Source organism: Daktulosphaira vitifoliae, unplaced genomic scaffold (assembly GCF_025091365.1).
Source record: "Daktulosphaira vitifoliae isolate Bord-2020 unplaced genomic scaffold, ASM2509136v1 Scaffold_2, whole genome shotgun sequence".
NCBI lineage: Eukaryota > Metazoa > Arthropoda > Insecta > Hemiptera > Phylloxeridae > Daktulosphaira > Daktulosphaira vitifoliae.
Genome location: NW_026099573.1, coordinates 8458023 through 8475469, shown reverse-complemented (window position 1 = coordinate 8475469; position 17447 = coordinate 8458023). Strand labels below are relative to the sequence as shown.

The window sequence follows — 17447 nt, the reverse complement described above, 5'->3', positions numbered from 1 at the left end:
TTCAATTGGCTGGGTGGTTATAACTATTTTACTGTTTAAAATCGCCAACAGTAGAATTGTAATAAATCTATGTTTTGTATTAAAAAGTTGTGAATATATAATTTACCAGTCCAAAACCGACACATAAGATTGCATCTGAACCGTAACAGCTCACACACATCTGCAGCGCCTCGCTTATATTATGAGTTACAGTGTATTGCTCGGGCGAAGCTGTCAGTGATCCAAACACTTCTCGTGTGTGTATTTGCATATACTAAGGGAAACAACTTTAATGTTCTCACACAAAAAATGGGTTGCATATCTGCCAATGATTAAAAGAAACGCTTTGATGCAAATCTGTAGATAGTGTTTAATTCTAAGAAATTGGTGAATAATTACAGAAACATCATCAACTCTTATTTCCTTAATTATATCCTTATTAGTAGTTCTTTGATTTAAAATTCTAATATTAATATTATTTTATAAAATTACACATATATACATGACATGGCCACGTACCATAAGCGGCCGTCGTATCCTACCACCACACCCGCCTGTCATACTATGACGTTACCCGCAGCGGATCGTCGGAACTAAATAATTAAATAATAATAATAATTTTAAAATTTCAAATACTAGTTGTAGTAATTAAATTTACTATGAAATTGATATTTAATATTGAAAATTTTACGATGATATTATAAAAACAATAGAGTTTTATAAATATATTTCTTTACTTTAATATGTATAAAAATTTAAAGACTTGATGCAATACTTTAAAAAAAAAAATGTTCAAGTTATTACTGATTATTAATATGTGAAAAATAATCAGTGCAAAATGTCATTTTTAAAGTTAATTTTTGTAAAAGTAAATAGGAAAAAAAAGTTGAATTTATTACTATAACTTTTAGCTCAACTTGCAAGTTTGAAATTGACATCATTAAACAAAATAATATATGATAATTAAAAACATTGTATTCTTAAGATTAATATGCAACTAGGAAATTTTGTTATTACTATTTACAGAAAATTTATCAAAAAATCTCAATATGTTTCTGTATTTTTATGAAATTGATCACTTAAACAGAAGTCAAAGTATTCATTTCAAAGTAACTTTTGGTATTAAAAAAGGTTTAACAATTGAAACATTTAGAACTTAATTAATTTAAATAATTTACTTTGACCAAAAAACCAATAAAGAGTTGTTAAATTGGACGTATTATAAAATTTTATTATAATTGTAAAAATCCATTCTTAAATTCAGGAAAAACTAAAAATAATTTTTTTTTAGAAATTATTTATATAGCAACGTGTAACCAAAAAAAAAGTTAACTGACTTATAAATAAGAAAAGTATTTGATTAAGAAAATGATAGGTCGATAACAACTTTTAAATCTGTTCTTCGGAACTTATAAGCATTTTTATAGCTGACGGGTAAAAGACTGCGGTCGTGAAATAATATTAAATGATAAAAATAGTCACACCAGAGCAATAAATTGAAAACTACACGAAAAATTCATTAATTATTTTTAATTCGATGGACAGATATTTGAGATAATGAGTACTGAAGTCAATAGAGACAGGTTAGTAAGAGCAACAAATTCAAATAACTAGTCGAACAAAATATAATAAAGGTATAGTACAGATAATACACTGTATGAGAGAACGCAACTTGGCGGACAAATGATACGGTGACGGATCCTTATTCGTAATCACTCGGTTGCGTGACCTGCGATATAGCAATAATTTTATAAGCAAACTGGCAACGTTGCTTTGAGAAGTCTGAGGGACAGAGCATTAAAAACGTACTTAATACTTATGAACACCACGTTGCCAGTTTGCTTATGAACTTATGAATTTTTCGTGTACCCGTCGTCTATGGCCTTGTCTAGACTGTCGTAACGCATTCACCCCACCCCGCTCACCACTCACCGAAAACACTATTCCTGTATAATTTTATTTTTGGTTTTTGTACCCATACGCATGCGTCATCAATATTATATATATATAAACAAATTTTTATTGTTTATTATGAGATATATAGAGTTAATAGAGAAAATTTTAGATGAACTAGCTGTCTACAAAATCAACCGAGAATTAACTTAATGAAGGCAAAAATAAAAATTGTTTTGATCATTTGAGGTTTCTGTGTAATGAGTAATTATGAAAATTAAGTTATAGCCGACTGTATCGATTATTTTATCATAGTCCAATTTCGAATTATAATTAATATAAGAATAAAATTCTCAAAAAACAAAAATAAAGCCATAAAATGTGTTCATTATATCTCAGTGCACTATTTTTATAAGGATTTGTCCATTTCTTTCCCTAATTAAATAAGAATTAGTGTTGTGTGTTGTACCAGAGTTATGACGATATTCGCAGGTATATAGCCTTTATTATCAATAGTAGTAAAACACATTGTTGTGAGTTTATAAATACATTAACTGGCAATACAGAAATTATAGCCATTGATAGTCATAATTGTCAATAAACACTCTGTGACTGTGACAGCAATGTCATAAAAAATAAAAAATAAAAAGTGAAAAATAAATATAGTTTAAAAAACACATGTTAAAGCACATCACAATAAAAAAATTAAAAATAATTTTTAAAATGACCTTAAAACAATAATGAACGAAAAATACAAGTATTATGTGAAAAAAAGGGTGGGTGCTTTGTGCCATATTTTTCGTATATTGAGTGCCCGACACTTTTTTTTTTTCGATGTGCTTTAATAGGGTGTTTTTTTAAACTATATTATATTTAGGCAGATGGATATGCGCAGCCGTGAATCGTCTAATGATAAAAATAGTCATCAATATATTAAAGCAATAAATTGAAAAGTACACAACTAATTGGCGACAAATTCATTGGTTATTTAATTAATTTAATAGACAGATATTTGAAATAATGATCACTGAATTCAATCGAGGCATGTAGTAAGAGCGACAACTCAAATATTCAGATAAACAAAATTAAAGAGTCAATAATATACAGTCAATATATAATAATAATGTATAGTCAAATTTCGGTACAAATTATTCAAGCACATTATTCTTTTTTTTTTTTTGAAATTTTTGTTTAATAGAAGTTTTAAATTTACTTTTTACATTTTATTTGAGATTAAATATATAATATAATTTATTGTAATAATTTTAAATTTTAAATTTAAAAATATAAAAAAAATTTAATAATTAAGAACTTAATAAATGTGTATAACTATTAAATAAAAATTGTGTGAAATATTGCTAAAATTATTTTTAAAATATTGTTTAATTAGCTTTAAAGAGTGATTGATTTATCATTGACCACTAAATTTTTCCGAAAATAGTAATCTTAGGTATATTTTTTTTAGCTTTGTTGAGTACTATTGATCTCTCAAATTTTAAGTGGTTAAATACTCTTTAAGTCTGTCCTTTATCCCTTATAAGGATACCAACTTTTTTTTTTTTTAATGGAAACATACATTTTTTACTTTTTTATTAATAAAATATGGTCTAATTAAAAAATGATACGCCAATAATAACTATTGGACCAGTACTTCGGAAATTATTTGTATTTTTATATTTAGGCAGATGGATATGCGCAGCCGTGAATCGTCTAATGATAAAAATAGTCATCAATATATTAAAGCAATAAATTGAAAAGTACACAACTAATTGGCGACAAATTCATTGGTTATTTAATTAATTTAATAGACAGATATTTGAAATAATGATCACTGAATTCAATCGAGGCATGTAGTAAGAGCGACAACTCAAATATTCAGATAAACAAAATTAAAGAGTCAATAATATACAGTCAATATATAATAATAATGTATAGTCAAATTTCGGTACAAATTATTCAAGCACATTATTCTTTTTTTTTTTTTGAAATTTTTGTTTAATAGAAGTTTTAAATTTACTTTTTACATTTTATTTGAGATTAAATATATAATATAATTTATTGTAATAATTTTAAATTTTAAATTTAAAAATATAAAAAAAATTTAATAATTAAGAACTTAATAAATGTGTATAACTATTAAATAAAAATTGTGTGAAATATTGCTAAAATTATTTTTAAAATATTGTTTAATTAGCTTTAAAGAGTGATTGATTTATCATTGACCACTAAATTTTTCCTAAAATAGTAATCTTAGGTATATTTTTTTTAGCTTTGTTGAGTACTATTGATCTCTCAAATTTTAAGTGGTTAAATACTCTTTAAGTCTGTCCTTTATCCCTTATAAGGATACCAACTTTTTTTTTTTTTAATGGAAACATACATTTTTTACTTTTTTATTAATAAAATATGGTCTAATTAAAAAATGATACGCCAATAATAACTATTGGACCAGTACTTCGGAAATTATTTGTATTTTTATATTTAGGCAGATGGATATGCGCAGCCGTGAATCGTCTAATGATAAAAATAGTCATCAATATATTAAAGCAATAAATTGAAAAGTACACAACTAATTGGCGACAAATTCATTGGTTATTTAATTAATTTGATAGACAGATATTTGAAATAATGATCACTGAATTCAATCGAGGCATGTAGTAAGAGCGACAACTCAAATAATCAGATAAACAAAATTAAAGTTCCATAAATGTATAGTAAAATAATTATATTGCATAAGAGAACGTGACTTGGCGGCCAAATGGTTACACAGAAAAATTCTATCTCGCTCAATAGTCACACAGTTGCGTTCTTTACTGTCCCGCGGGTTTGGAATAAGTTCATTAGCAAACTGGCAACATTGCTTTCATAAGACTGTATAATAAAATGGGACAGAGCATTGAAATCATACTTAAGACTTATGAACACCACGTTGCCAGTTTGCTTATGAACTTATATTTTATTGGATATTATCGCCGTTTTTAAAATTCTGTTCCATCTGCTAAACATATTTGTTTGAATTTGTCGCTCAAATATGCTAAAACTATTGCTATAAATAGACCTTCCGGTTGAGTTATTTTCCTTTTTGTTATTTATTGTCCATTAGTATTGTATATGAATTGCATTTATAAAATGTATGTGGTTTATTATATCGGCTTAGTCAATTTTCGGTACAAATTATTCAAACACCTCTATTACTAATTTAAAGTTATTCTTTTTAGATTTTTTTATAGCAGAAATGTTTGTTAAGTTTGATAGAAGTTTTAAATTTTCTAAATATATGAGATTAAATATATGTTGTAATTTATATTCATTTAATCGGTTATGTACTCTAATAAATTTTGTTTAATTTTTAAATTAAAATTTTAAAATATGAATATTTTTTTACAAAGTTGTGAACTTAATAAAAGTATAAAATTTTTAAATAAAAATTGTGTTAAATATTGCTAAAAATATTTTTTAAATGTTAGCTTTAAAAAGTAATTGATTTATCATTGATCACTGAATTTCTCCTAAAGTAATAATTTTAGAAATATATTTTTTGGCATTGTTGTTATCTCTCAATTTATGTATGGTTAAATACTTTTAAGGTTCATCCTTTATCCCTTATAAGGATAAAAACTTTATTTTTTTAGATGGCAACATACATTTTTAAATTATTTATAAAATAGAAAATGGTCTAATTTAAAAAACGACTGATCGATAGTAATTATTAGACCAATATTTCGGAAATTATTAGTATTTTTATATTTAGACAGATGCAAATGCGCGGCCGTGAAACGTGTAATAATAAAAATAGTCATAAATATATTAGACACAATAAATTGAAAACTACACAACAAATTAATTGATTATTCAATTAATTCGATGGACAGATATTTGAGAAAATGATTACTGAAGTCAATCGGGCAAGTAGTAAGAGCGACGAATCCAAATATTCAGATGAACATAATTAAAGTATCATAAATGTATAATACGGTGAACATAATGTACGACAGACCGCAACTCGGCTGTCAAATGGCAAGATAAACGGCTTTTGTTTTGCCCAATAGTCGCTCAGTTATGTTTTCTCTGTGCCATATTATAGCAATAAGTTTATAAGCAATCTGGCAACATGAAAATAATAAGCGTAAGACATTTTTGACGCTCTGTCGCTTGTAATTGTATAGTTTTATTAAAGCAACGTTGCCAGTTTGCTTATGACATATCTTTTATTTGAATTTGACGCTTTCACTATCGGACCCGGATTGATTTCAGTATACATTTCCTTAAATATCTAATAATGGAATTTATGAATGAATTTGTCGCCGTTCCTAAAATTATGAATGAATTTGTCGCCGTTTTCAAAATATTTTTTCCGTCTGCTGAAGACGGCGGTCTGAACTTGTGTCGCTCAACATGTAGACTAAAATTATTGCTATTAATAGTCGGTCCGGCTGCTTTATTTTCCTATTTGTTATTTATCGCCCATTAGTATTATTGGTAGATATTATTTATCAAACGAATACTGTTAATTACGTTAATTTAGTCATGTTGTTCAAGCACTACTTTTATTACATTATTGTTTTTTTTTGCTCTATTTTTAACAAAAATTGTTAAGTTTGTATGGCAGTTTAAATTTTACATTTTATTTAAGACCGAATATATGTTTTAATTTACAATAATTAAATAATAGTTAAATAGTAATCTAAATAAGACAATCAATTATCATAAAATCAACAAATCTGATATTTCATGGTACACAATTTTGCTACTATTATTATTTTTTTAATTTAAGTACTAAATTTTAATTTTAATTAACAGTTGTTTTTTTGTAGTATAATGATTTTTAGCTTTGAGAAATAAGAAAATTGAGAAGTTATTTTTTATTATATATAATTGTTTGTTATTTCTAATCAAATTGAATAAAGATTTTAATTGATCAATAAAGACCTGAATTAGTGTTATCTATAAAATTTAGCTCAAAACACATCGAAAATAGAAATTAATAGTAGTAGTATTTCAGATATAATATTGAGTAACACCGTTTTTGCCGTGTTTGTTTACTGTCTTAACTGTAATTAGTGAAATTAACCACCAATGTGTGTGTGTGTGGTAAAAAAAGGAAAAATTAATCATGAATGGGTTTAATATAAATATATGAATATTATCCTTTCATTGGTAAATTAAAAAAAAAGCATTATTTTAAAAATTTCAAACTATTTTGTTGTTTGCCCCTTACTATTATTTTTACCAAGCAAGTGTAAATTAACTATTATGAAGTTCTTATTACAATAGTACACTATAAAATTTTACAATATAATGCAGCCAACTCTCGTGAGAATAAATACAAAATGTATTTCCTTAATAGTGCATAATTTGGTGAGTATCGAAATTATTTGAATTACCTGTTGGTAGTCTTGGATTTTTTTCAAACAAATGTTTGATCAGAGTTGAACCTCACTTGTGGTCACAAACACAAATGAATTTTAGATGAACTAACAGTAGCATTTTATTATTTTTTAATAGGAAATGAAACGCTATTCTTTTTGTATACTTGCATAGTGCATGCATATAGAATGATGGCCCTCTGTCTCGCAAGCTTATATTTACATGGCTTCCGCACAATCCGGAAGTAAACATGAATGATTTGTGTATACAATGCATAAATAGTGGACCAGTGGACTACATGCAAAACATACACTAATCGACCGTTGACATCTAACTCGGATGATACAGAAAAATATGTTCATTTTGGGTAATATACACGGTATGTGAACACAACATGCCTGTAAATACCTATCATTTTGTACTAATATTTTTCAGTAATATAAGAAAATATTTTATGTAAAATCGGCACGCAATTACTGTAGCTATGTAATAAATGTTAAATGTTTAAATATAATAGTAAAAAAATTATGTATAGTCGAGATCCAATGACTATTGACATTTTTTTAGACTGGTAAGACATAAAATGCTTGGATGCGTGTAGAATTGATCCAAAAAAATTACTCGATTTTCCACTTAAGAATTCAATTACTCTTAGAAAACAAGTATTTTTTAAACATATAGCATTATATGATAGGGTACATTTTATTATAGTATACTATTTATAGATATCATATAGTACTTTATACCTGAGTAGCACTAAATTGGTTGCCGGTCGCTTTAAGCGACTCACGAGTTCCAGGAAAGTTTAGCGTTCAACTAACAGAGCAATTTTTGGTAAGTGATAAGGCCGTTCAAAATAATCGTACGGCTCCACTTAAATTCAGGGCTGCAATTTGGCTCTCGGATTAAATACCGTTCACTTGTTAGTAGTTTCAGTTTATTAAAAGCGCACGCACTCATAATGATATCCTAATGGAAGAATCGTTATAACGGTTTTAACTGTTCAAATGATTCTATGCAGTTGTACTATTATTAGAAAAATATTCCTTATTAATTTATAAAAATAAAATTTAAATAACAGAGACTAAGGAATTTTTCATTGAGACTATAGTGCGAATTGAACTAAAGAGTTTTTTTTTGCAAATTATAAACGATTGTTTTACACTTTTTGTGAATTATTTTTCGAGACATCGGCCATTTTCTCAGCGACAAGAGGACTGTCGTTTTTCATTGTTCACTCTAACATTTACTATTAACTAAAAAGTGTAATAAAATGTAAGTACATTTATTATTATATTTAGAGTAAAGTAATAAATAGCCATTTTAATTAATTATAAATAATAGCTTATATTATTTTTTTTTAAAGATGAACACATTAAATTTAGACGCTGTATCCATTTAAAAAATTTTTAGGAGTTACATTTATTTTCATTGCCAACTAAATACATATGCTAAATTTATTTAATGAATGTCTCCATTTTATATTATGATTTATTAATCATAATATAAAATTAATTATTTTAATAAAGTACTATCATTAGTTAATGTAGTTATTATTAAGTTGTTTTAAAATAAACGGTAATAACGGAAATTTCAAAATTTTCCATAAGCATAAAATTTAGACAATTTTTTATTCATAAATCATCATTAACTATTTGGAGTCGGCTTTACCTTATTTTAATTTGTTTTATTTATTATATTTTATTAATACATGTGATACAAATTACTTTTGTATTAAATTAAATTTAATATTTAAAATAGTGCATTTTATATATGTTTATACATTGAATTATCATCTCTTAAAAATTTGATGATTTTTAAGTAAATAATGATTGCATAGATTTGAATAAAAATTATTTTTCAAAATTTAAAATTTTCACCGGTTAACTGTTAGCAGAGTTTTCAATTAAACAATATTATCATCTGACTTATTTTTGTAATTATTTGTAACCTTTTGCTGCCAAGTCAATCAAATTTTTATATACACATCAACTAACAAAGGGTACACTTAAATCTATGAGGGATAGAATTACATGTAACTTAAGTAATTTTAAAATAACTATTACCAAATAAATAATAATATTGGAATAAAATTCCCTTTAACAAAAAACAAATCTATATAATTAGATTATCTAAAATACCTAATATCCAGGAAAACAATTATTTTATAACTTAAAAAATTACAAATTAAAAGATTTTTATGAAATATCACATCAAATTTAGTACACTCTATCATATAGTTACAATAAATAAATGTTAATAAATATTATGTTATGCTTAATTTCTAATATTTAAAAATATAGCTGTTTAACAAGTATAATATTTTATAAAGCATGATCATGTACTTGATAAACATTTAAATACTGTAACACTAATAGATTAATTTTTATATAACTTATTAAATGACGTTTAAGTGTTAAATAGTAAATTGATATAGCTCAGTAAGCCTTTTTTTTTTATAATTTTACTATATATCTTTATTTATGTGATGCAATACTTTATTGAGTTCAGAGTTTAATCGGTAGTGCAATAACTAATAGTTATTTATAATTTACACAAAAATGTTTGAACTCGCCATATTTTTTCTTTTCCAGCTATCTTAATAAATATGTTTAAACTTTTATGATTTTAACTTAATAAAATAAAATGTATACACTTTTGTATGAAAATATTTTTATTTAAACCTTTCAGGACAGGCGGGACGTTCGATTCCCTGCTTGAAAATTGCTTAAACACGATAATATAAACTATTTAATTGTTATAAGCAATTTTAAGCAGGGACTCAGACGTCCCGCCTGTCCTGAACAGGTTAAAATAATATATTAAAAATAATAATAAATATGGCGGATTGGTAATATATATAAATGTGTGTGTGTGTGTGTGTTTAGTAAGTAAGGTACGGGTTTCTGTTGCTATCATTATTTTTAAAAAATTCCTTAATTTTGAACACTATATTATTTATTAGATAATGGAGGATTCTGAATTCGCTCCTATTACTTTCATTTGTAATTATTTTTTCTTGTGGTTTCAAGTTTCATTATAAATAACAAGGTCGGCACAACGCATAGTGTCTTACATTTTCAATAAGTAAATAAAAACTAGTCAATTATTACTAAAAATGGGAACCCTTTTCCTTAATTTTTGAACCCCTGTATATTTTATGCAAATATATTTACTAGTTACACGTGTGTTTATTTTTATATTTTTTAGATGCTATGTTTAACTAAATCACAATACCATACACGAAAGATCATTTAATACTATAATAGCAGCCAATATTTTAAAGCATTCTGTCAATAATAATAACATAAAAGTATCACAGCAATAAAATTTCTTTTTATAGCATCGATGCGAAGCTGAGAAAGTATTAATTTTACGTTGATGCGTTTTTATTTTATGACTGTCATATATTTAACTCAGCTCTTACAATTCTTTCCAATGATATGTCATTGAGTCTATGACGACCGACCGTAATGCACAATAATCTTTTTTTTTTGAACACTCTACAAAAAAGTTTGATTTCAACAAAAATCAAAACTAATATCTTCTCAGGTTTGCATCAAAGCTAAGATAAAAATGTGTCTTTTTTGTGCTTAGAAGGTTTTAATTGTACTATGATGTTTTCTTTTTTTTTATGTCTGTCGCCACTTTCTCAGCACTCGCCAGACTGATTTCTTTCAACAATACGTCAAAATATCACAAATCGTATTTTATCAAAGACATTACATTAAAATTTGAAAAAATTTCCACGGTTCCCTGTAAATGGAGGAAATCCCCCAAAAATTACAATTTTTAAACTCCATAAATTTTGATCTTTCTTTCATTTTTTTCTTAAAATTACTATAACTTTTTAAAAATAAATGAAATAAAATCATTTTTTTTTTTATATAAATACCTTAAGTATTTATCTTTCATTTAATATTAATGAATTGAAATTCTGACCTTTAACCTGTCCACAGGCGGGATTCAAAATATTCACTTCTGCACAAATATGTTACTTACTAATTTAAAGAAAAATATTTGTCTCAATGACTTTTGTATCTACTAGAAAATCCCAAGTTAGACAAAAAATATAATTTTGGTGTAAGAATCATTGTTTTTTATATTGTTATATTTACTTAAATTTGTTATAACTTTTTGGTATTTATAAATAATACTAATAAATATCGAAATGAATCATTTCAATGAAACTCTTAGTGCATAAATAGATGCTATAATTGAAATATTTAGTACTATATTCTGTATAATTATATCCTATAATATACTAGTATTCAGAAATATTACGGGTCTAGATTCATCTATGATTTTGTCCGCTGATGTGATCTTCCCTTTTAGGGAGGGTTTAGGGTTATAAAAGGTCTTTTATTAATTTTAATTAATTATAAATAAAAAAGAAAAGTCAAATATCTATTTTTGAAAGTAATTTTTTTTAGATATTAAATTGGTTTTGTGGTTATATTATTAGTATAAATCGTATGCGAAGTAAGCTACTTTGTTAAATGATTGTCCATCAAAAATTTGCTCTAGTCTTTTATAATCTAAAATGACGCCTCTGAGTAAGAGTTGAGAATTTTCATGGATAGACATAAAAAAAACACCATAAAAAACCAACACTTTCTTATCTTTGCATCAAATCTAAAAAAAAGTAAAATTTAAAAAATATAATTTCGTTATAGTCTTTTTCATGGAAAATCAAAATAAATTCTGTGATTTCTTATCATTAAAGTTCAATATCTTTATCAATAATTTGGAATTTCAAAATTAAAGATTAATTCAGAATACATTTTTTGTAATATTAAAAATGAAATATTTTTCTAAAACATAGGTAATTAATAAAAATATTTAATTTTGTACATAATGTGTAAGCATCATCGATTACGAATATAAAAAAATATGAGCAGTTTTCGATTCAAAAACAAAGGTTTGTTATTGTTAGAATGTTTTACTTATATATACACTTTAATTTACAAATTTTAACTTTATTTAAATAAAAATTAATATAATTGAAATTTTTGTGTTATTATCCTGGTCAGTTGTCAGTTTCATGTATAATATCATAAATTTTCAAATATTTTAATGCCTAATGAAAATATTTTGTTAGGCATTATAGATAAAATTTGTTTAATTATATTTAATTTCATTAATTTATAGATGAAACTCCTAGTTATGGAGAAGAGGATTCAAATTTTGAATCTGGAATCAATTCAACATTTGTTTATAATCCATACATGTCATTAGATTTGCAAAGTCAAAGAAATAAATTACCAATTACTAAATACCGCAATGAAGTTTTATATCTCTGTGAAAAGTTTCAAACATTAATACTAGTGGGTTCTACTGGTAGCGGAAAGAGTACCCAAGTGTCCCAAGTATGATTTTGATTATTACAACTTTTAGTAAAACTTATGATTAATGTTTAAAATAATTTTGAAAATTTGGCTTTGATTTTTTTTGAAATATTTTAGATGCTTGCTGAAAGTGGATTGTGTCAGTTCAATAAAGCAATTGCTGTAACAGAACCTCGAAAAATTAGTGCCATAACATTAGCAACAAGAGTTGCTCTTGAACAAAAAACTAACCTTGGTCAAGCTGTAGGTTATTCTGTGAGGTTTGATAATTGTTGTGATTCTGATACTAAAATTAAGGTAAATTTTCATAAAAATAGACTACATAGGTTTTTTAATTATTAATTTATTAATAAAATAAATTTGAATTTTGTTTTTCTTAGTATATGACAGAAGGTATTTTATTAAATGAAATGACAAGTAATCCATTATTAATCAATTATTCTGTAATTATATTGGATGAAATACACGAAAGAAGTTTATTAACAGATATATTAATGGGATTGTTGAAGAAAGTGTTAAAAGTAAAAGAAAAGAAAATATTCATTTTCTAAGTTTACTTAAGCTCAGAGTTGGGGCACCCAGTGCCTCACTAGATTAAATAAAGAAATTCAATTTAGCTAATATTTTTTTATTTATAGAAACGACCTACACTAAGACTGGTAATATTATCTGCTACTATGGATTCTCTGCAACTAAAGTCTTTTTTTAATTTTAATCAAACTGAGAATCCTGATGATGACACAGCTGCAATATTAGGCATAGAAGGAAGATCCTATCCTACAAAAATATTTTATTTAAAAGGTTATATATTTTTTAAGGCTATAAATAAACCTTGTGTTTGTGATCAAATTTGAGATTGACTTCCATTTTAGTGTAGTTATTATTACATTAAAGTAAAATTAATAGAAATAATCCAGAAAAATTCCAGCAATCATATTTTTGATATTAAAAATATCAATAATATAATTAAAAATTTTATTTCTATGTTACTTTTATCGTTTTATTTTTCCTCGCCTTTAATCCCATTACTTGGGGTTAGCCAATCTAATCTTAAACTTACACTTGACACGATTTTCCATATCATTTATGCACACATCAACTGCTCTCTTATTATATTTAATAACATCCTTCCGTCTCTTATTTGGTCTTCCTCTACCTCTTCTTCCTTCAACATTCATTTCCATAACTTCTAATTCCTCTCTTCTAATAACATGATCAAACCATCTAAGTCTATGTTTTCAAATATTATCCATGATTGATGCTGCACCTATATTCTTTTTCTCATTAATACCCACTTTAAAACTTCTCTCAGTATTCTTTTACACACTCTCTCCAAATCTATAAATACTATCTATACACAACTTTTTCTTCTCTTCCCTATACTTTTCTATTATTTATTATTTTTAATATTTTATAATTTATTAATTTTAATCTCATTCATTTTGATTGATTGGTGCACAATCTAATTTTATTTTTGGTTTATTTTTTAGAACCCGTGGCTAATTATATTGATGAATCAATAAACACTGTTTTAAAAATTCATCAAGTAGATCAATCAGGAGATATTTTAGTATTTTTAACAGGAAAAGAAGAAGTTATGCAAGCAGTTAACACTTTAGATGATTACAACATAAAAAATACACAAGACAAGTGTGTGTACAAAACAAAAAGTTACTAATTTTTTATTATAATATAATTTTTTTTTAGAGTTAAATTATTTCCTGTACCAATGCATGGAACATTAACTAATGATGAACAATTAAAAGCATTTCGTCCTGTGCCAAGAGGTTATCGCAAAGTTGTTTTCTCTACTAATATTGCAGAAACTTCAGTTACTATACCAGGAATTGTCTATGGTATTTATTTTATTTTATAGAGTTAAAAATGTTAATATAATAAATAATTAAGATAATTTAAAATAAAAGTTATAAAATAATTTGCAACGTGCTTTCCTGCTAGAAGAGTCCTTACAGTTGTTTATGTTGTTCCTAAATGGGGCTATGCTGGTCCTATATAATTTATAATGATAACAAGTGTTTATTTTTATATAGATATTATGTGTAATTATAACCTGATTGTATTTCTTGAGATGTTGAATGTTAAACCAAGTAAGTCGATGGCAGCAATTGTACACAGAACTCTATTAATAATAATAATGAAAATAATAATACTATTATAATTAATTAAGTTAATAAATAAGATTGAGTTGCCGCAAAAGTGGTAAAACGTCAATCACCTTCAAAGTGTTTTGAAAATTTAAAATAAGCATGTAACATTCTATTTATAACACTACATATTTTTAGTTAGGTTGTAGGGACATTTGTACTGATCAGGCACTAGTGTAGTCATAATGTTGATGAGAAACGAGTAATCTGTCATTAACAAAATAATTAAGTTAAACCCAAAAAATTATAACTAATTACTTAAAATTAAATATTATTTATTTATTTATTTTCAGTTATTGATTGTGGATTTGTTAAATTAAAATGGTTCAATTCTATACTTGGAGCTGATTCACTTATCACTGTTCCTATTTCTAAAGCTTCAGCTATACAAAGAGCTGGTCGAGCTGGAAGAGAACGTCCTGGAAAAGTTTATAGGTATATTTCATATTTTAAGTCTTAAAAAACTTTCATAAATTATTTTGAATTGCTTTTTATTTTGAACAGGCTTTATACTAAAGAGTCTTACAATAACTTAACAAATGCTACCCCACCAGAAATGATGCGATCTGATCTCACTGATATAGTTATGCAGCTTAAAGCAATTTACATAGATAATGTTTTAAGATTTCCATTTCTTAGCCCACCTCCTGCTAAAAATTTGCTTTTTGCTTTAGAAATGTTAAAAGCTCTAGAAGCTATTGATAAATATGGAAATTTAACAAACAATTTTGGAACAATTATGTCTGAGCTACCACTCCCTGCTAAACATTCAAGAATGTTAATAAAATCAGGTGAAATGGGCTGTTCATTTGAAATTGTGTCAATATTAGCTATGCTCCAGTTAAATGACGCTTTTGTACGTCCTAAATATGGAGCTACTATTCAAAAAGCTAAAATACAGCATAGACATTTTGAAGTTTCTGAAGGTGATTTAATTACTCTTTTAAATGTTTACAATGGATTCGATCATAATGAAGCCACTAGCAAACAGTGGTGCCATCGCTACTTTATCAACTATAACGAATTATGCAAGGCCAAAAAAATTCGTATGCACCTAATTGATTTAATGAAAAAACATAAAATACCTCTTAAATCTTGTGAAGGCTAGTAATTTTATTATGTTTTATATGTGCTAGTTAGAAAACTTTTAATACATTTAAAATAGTTGATAATGTTATGTTGCTGATTCAATTTAAATTAAAAAATTTAATTGATTGATCCATGAATTGGATTATTATATTTACTCCATTTTTATTAAGTACAATTTTTTTTTTTTAATTAGCACATTGCAAATAATAAAGTTAACATTTAATTAAGTCCTTTATTTTTTAGGTGACACAAGAGTAATTGTTAAATGTATTGCATCAGGACTTTTTAGAAACGCTGCATATCTTCATTACACTGGTGTGTATAAACCAGTTGCCGCTGATGAAGATTTATTTTTTCATCCAAGATCAATACTCAATTATGTGAATCAGCCACAATGGTAGGTTTCAGTTTACATAAAACATAAAAAAATGTATACAGTAAAATTTGTCTGAAATATATCCTTTGTAAAATAATAACTTGCCTAAGCAAAAAATTTGTATGAACCTATAAAAATGTCTTGTGTTTTGAGTATTATTTAATTAAAGTAGAAACTGCTCTAAAATTAAATTATATTTGGTTCTATTATAGTAGAATTTAGGCTGATTTTACTGATCATTATCATCTGAAATGTTAATATATATTTCTGATTTCTTTTATATCTGTTTCTATTACAGGGTTTTGTATGATGAATTGTTAGAAACGACTAAAACTTACATAAAGCATTTAACTGAAATTACGCCATCTTTGTTATTGGAAACAGCATCTCACTATTTTTCAACTCCCAGACTTTGATGTCAAATATTAGTAAAATTTATTATTAGTTAACTAATATTTTATACTCGTGGATTTACTATTCACGTAATATTTTAATTTGTTTAATTCTTGATATAATGATGACTTTGATAAAATTTAAATAAAAGATTTCTTAATATTTTTTGTTCTAATTTAAATAATTATTAAATTGTTCTTCCTTGTATGTGACTTTATTTATTTAGTTTATTAATTACATAGTGGTATATATAAAATTTACGGATCAATTGATTTATATAAAACTTTTACTAAAAAAAAAAAATAAGAATATTTACTTCTGCAAACCATCTCTATTAATAAACTTTGATTTAAACAGCTATTCTAGGCAGTAATTTGAAAGTCATTAAAGGTAAATTTAATAGAAAATAGGATTTTTACTTCAAAAATTGCAAGACTTATGCTCTTCACTTTCCAAAATATAATGAACAAAAATATAGGATATCTCATAATTATGGTGAGATTTCAGTCTCTCCAATATACACAAATTCTGTATTTTTAAATAAAAATTGTTGATACAATATGAGGAACTAGATTGATCAGTTGAACAATCACTAAAATAACACTGGACCTCATATAGAGGCTAATAGCAAATATTAGGACCAGCTAATGTTTATATACATACTCATATATTGATATACTGATCCTGGATCTTTAATAAAATTAATTTCCCATTAATTAATTAATTAATGAGTATCATTTTTTTAATTTAGAAAAAATCATGTAAAAAATTGGTTGTTTCTATTTAGTGACGCTACGAAAATAAAGACGCTAACATCAAAGGGGTGTAGCCCAGATG

At 25.6% G+C, this 17447-nt stretch overlaps 1 protein-coding gene across 2 annotated transcripts; it reads left to right on the top strand.

Moving 5' to 3' along the window:
• The first annotated feature begins 8439 nt into the window (after window positions 1-8439).
• LOC126898448 (probable ATP-dependent RNA helicase DHX35) lies at window positions 8440-16772 on the top strand. 2 transcript variants are annotated; one of them, XM_050672464.1, is made up of 11 exons: window positions 8440-8514; window positions 12391-12608; window positions 12705-12884; window positions 12968-13108; window positions 13226-13388; window positions 14078-14237; window positions 14295-14443; window positions 15046-15187; window positions 15257-15855; window positions 16085-16238; window positions 16516-16772. In XM_050672464.1, the coding sequence occupies exons 2-11, from the start codon at window positions 12468-12470 to the stop codon at window positions 16631-16633; spliced, it is 1947 nt and encodes a 648-aa protein (XP_050528421.1). In that variant the 5' UTR covers window positions 8440-8514; window positions 12391-12467; the 3' UTR covers window positions 16634-16772. The 2 variants fall into 2 exon arrangements, with proteins under 2 accessions (XP_050528421.1, XP_050528420.1); XM_050672463.1 differs by lacking the exon at window positions 8440-8514 and adding an exon at window positions 11995-12160.
• Window positions 16773-17447: the final 675 nt, after the last annotated feature.

Excerpts from the sequence above, each read along its gene's own strand:
- LOC126898448 (XM_050672463.1), top strand. The coding sequence starts at position 12,133 with ATGAGCAGTTTTCGATTCAAAAACAAAG. Across the intron at positions 14,238-14,294 it reads ATAAAAAATACACAAGACAA|AGTTAAATTATTTCCTGTAC; the intron begins GTGTGTGTACAA and ends ATTTTTTTTTAG. Across the intron at positions 14,444-15,045 it reads TATACCAGGAATTGTCTATG|TTATTGATTGTGGATTTGTT; the intron begins GTATTTATTTTA and ends ATTTATTTTCAG.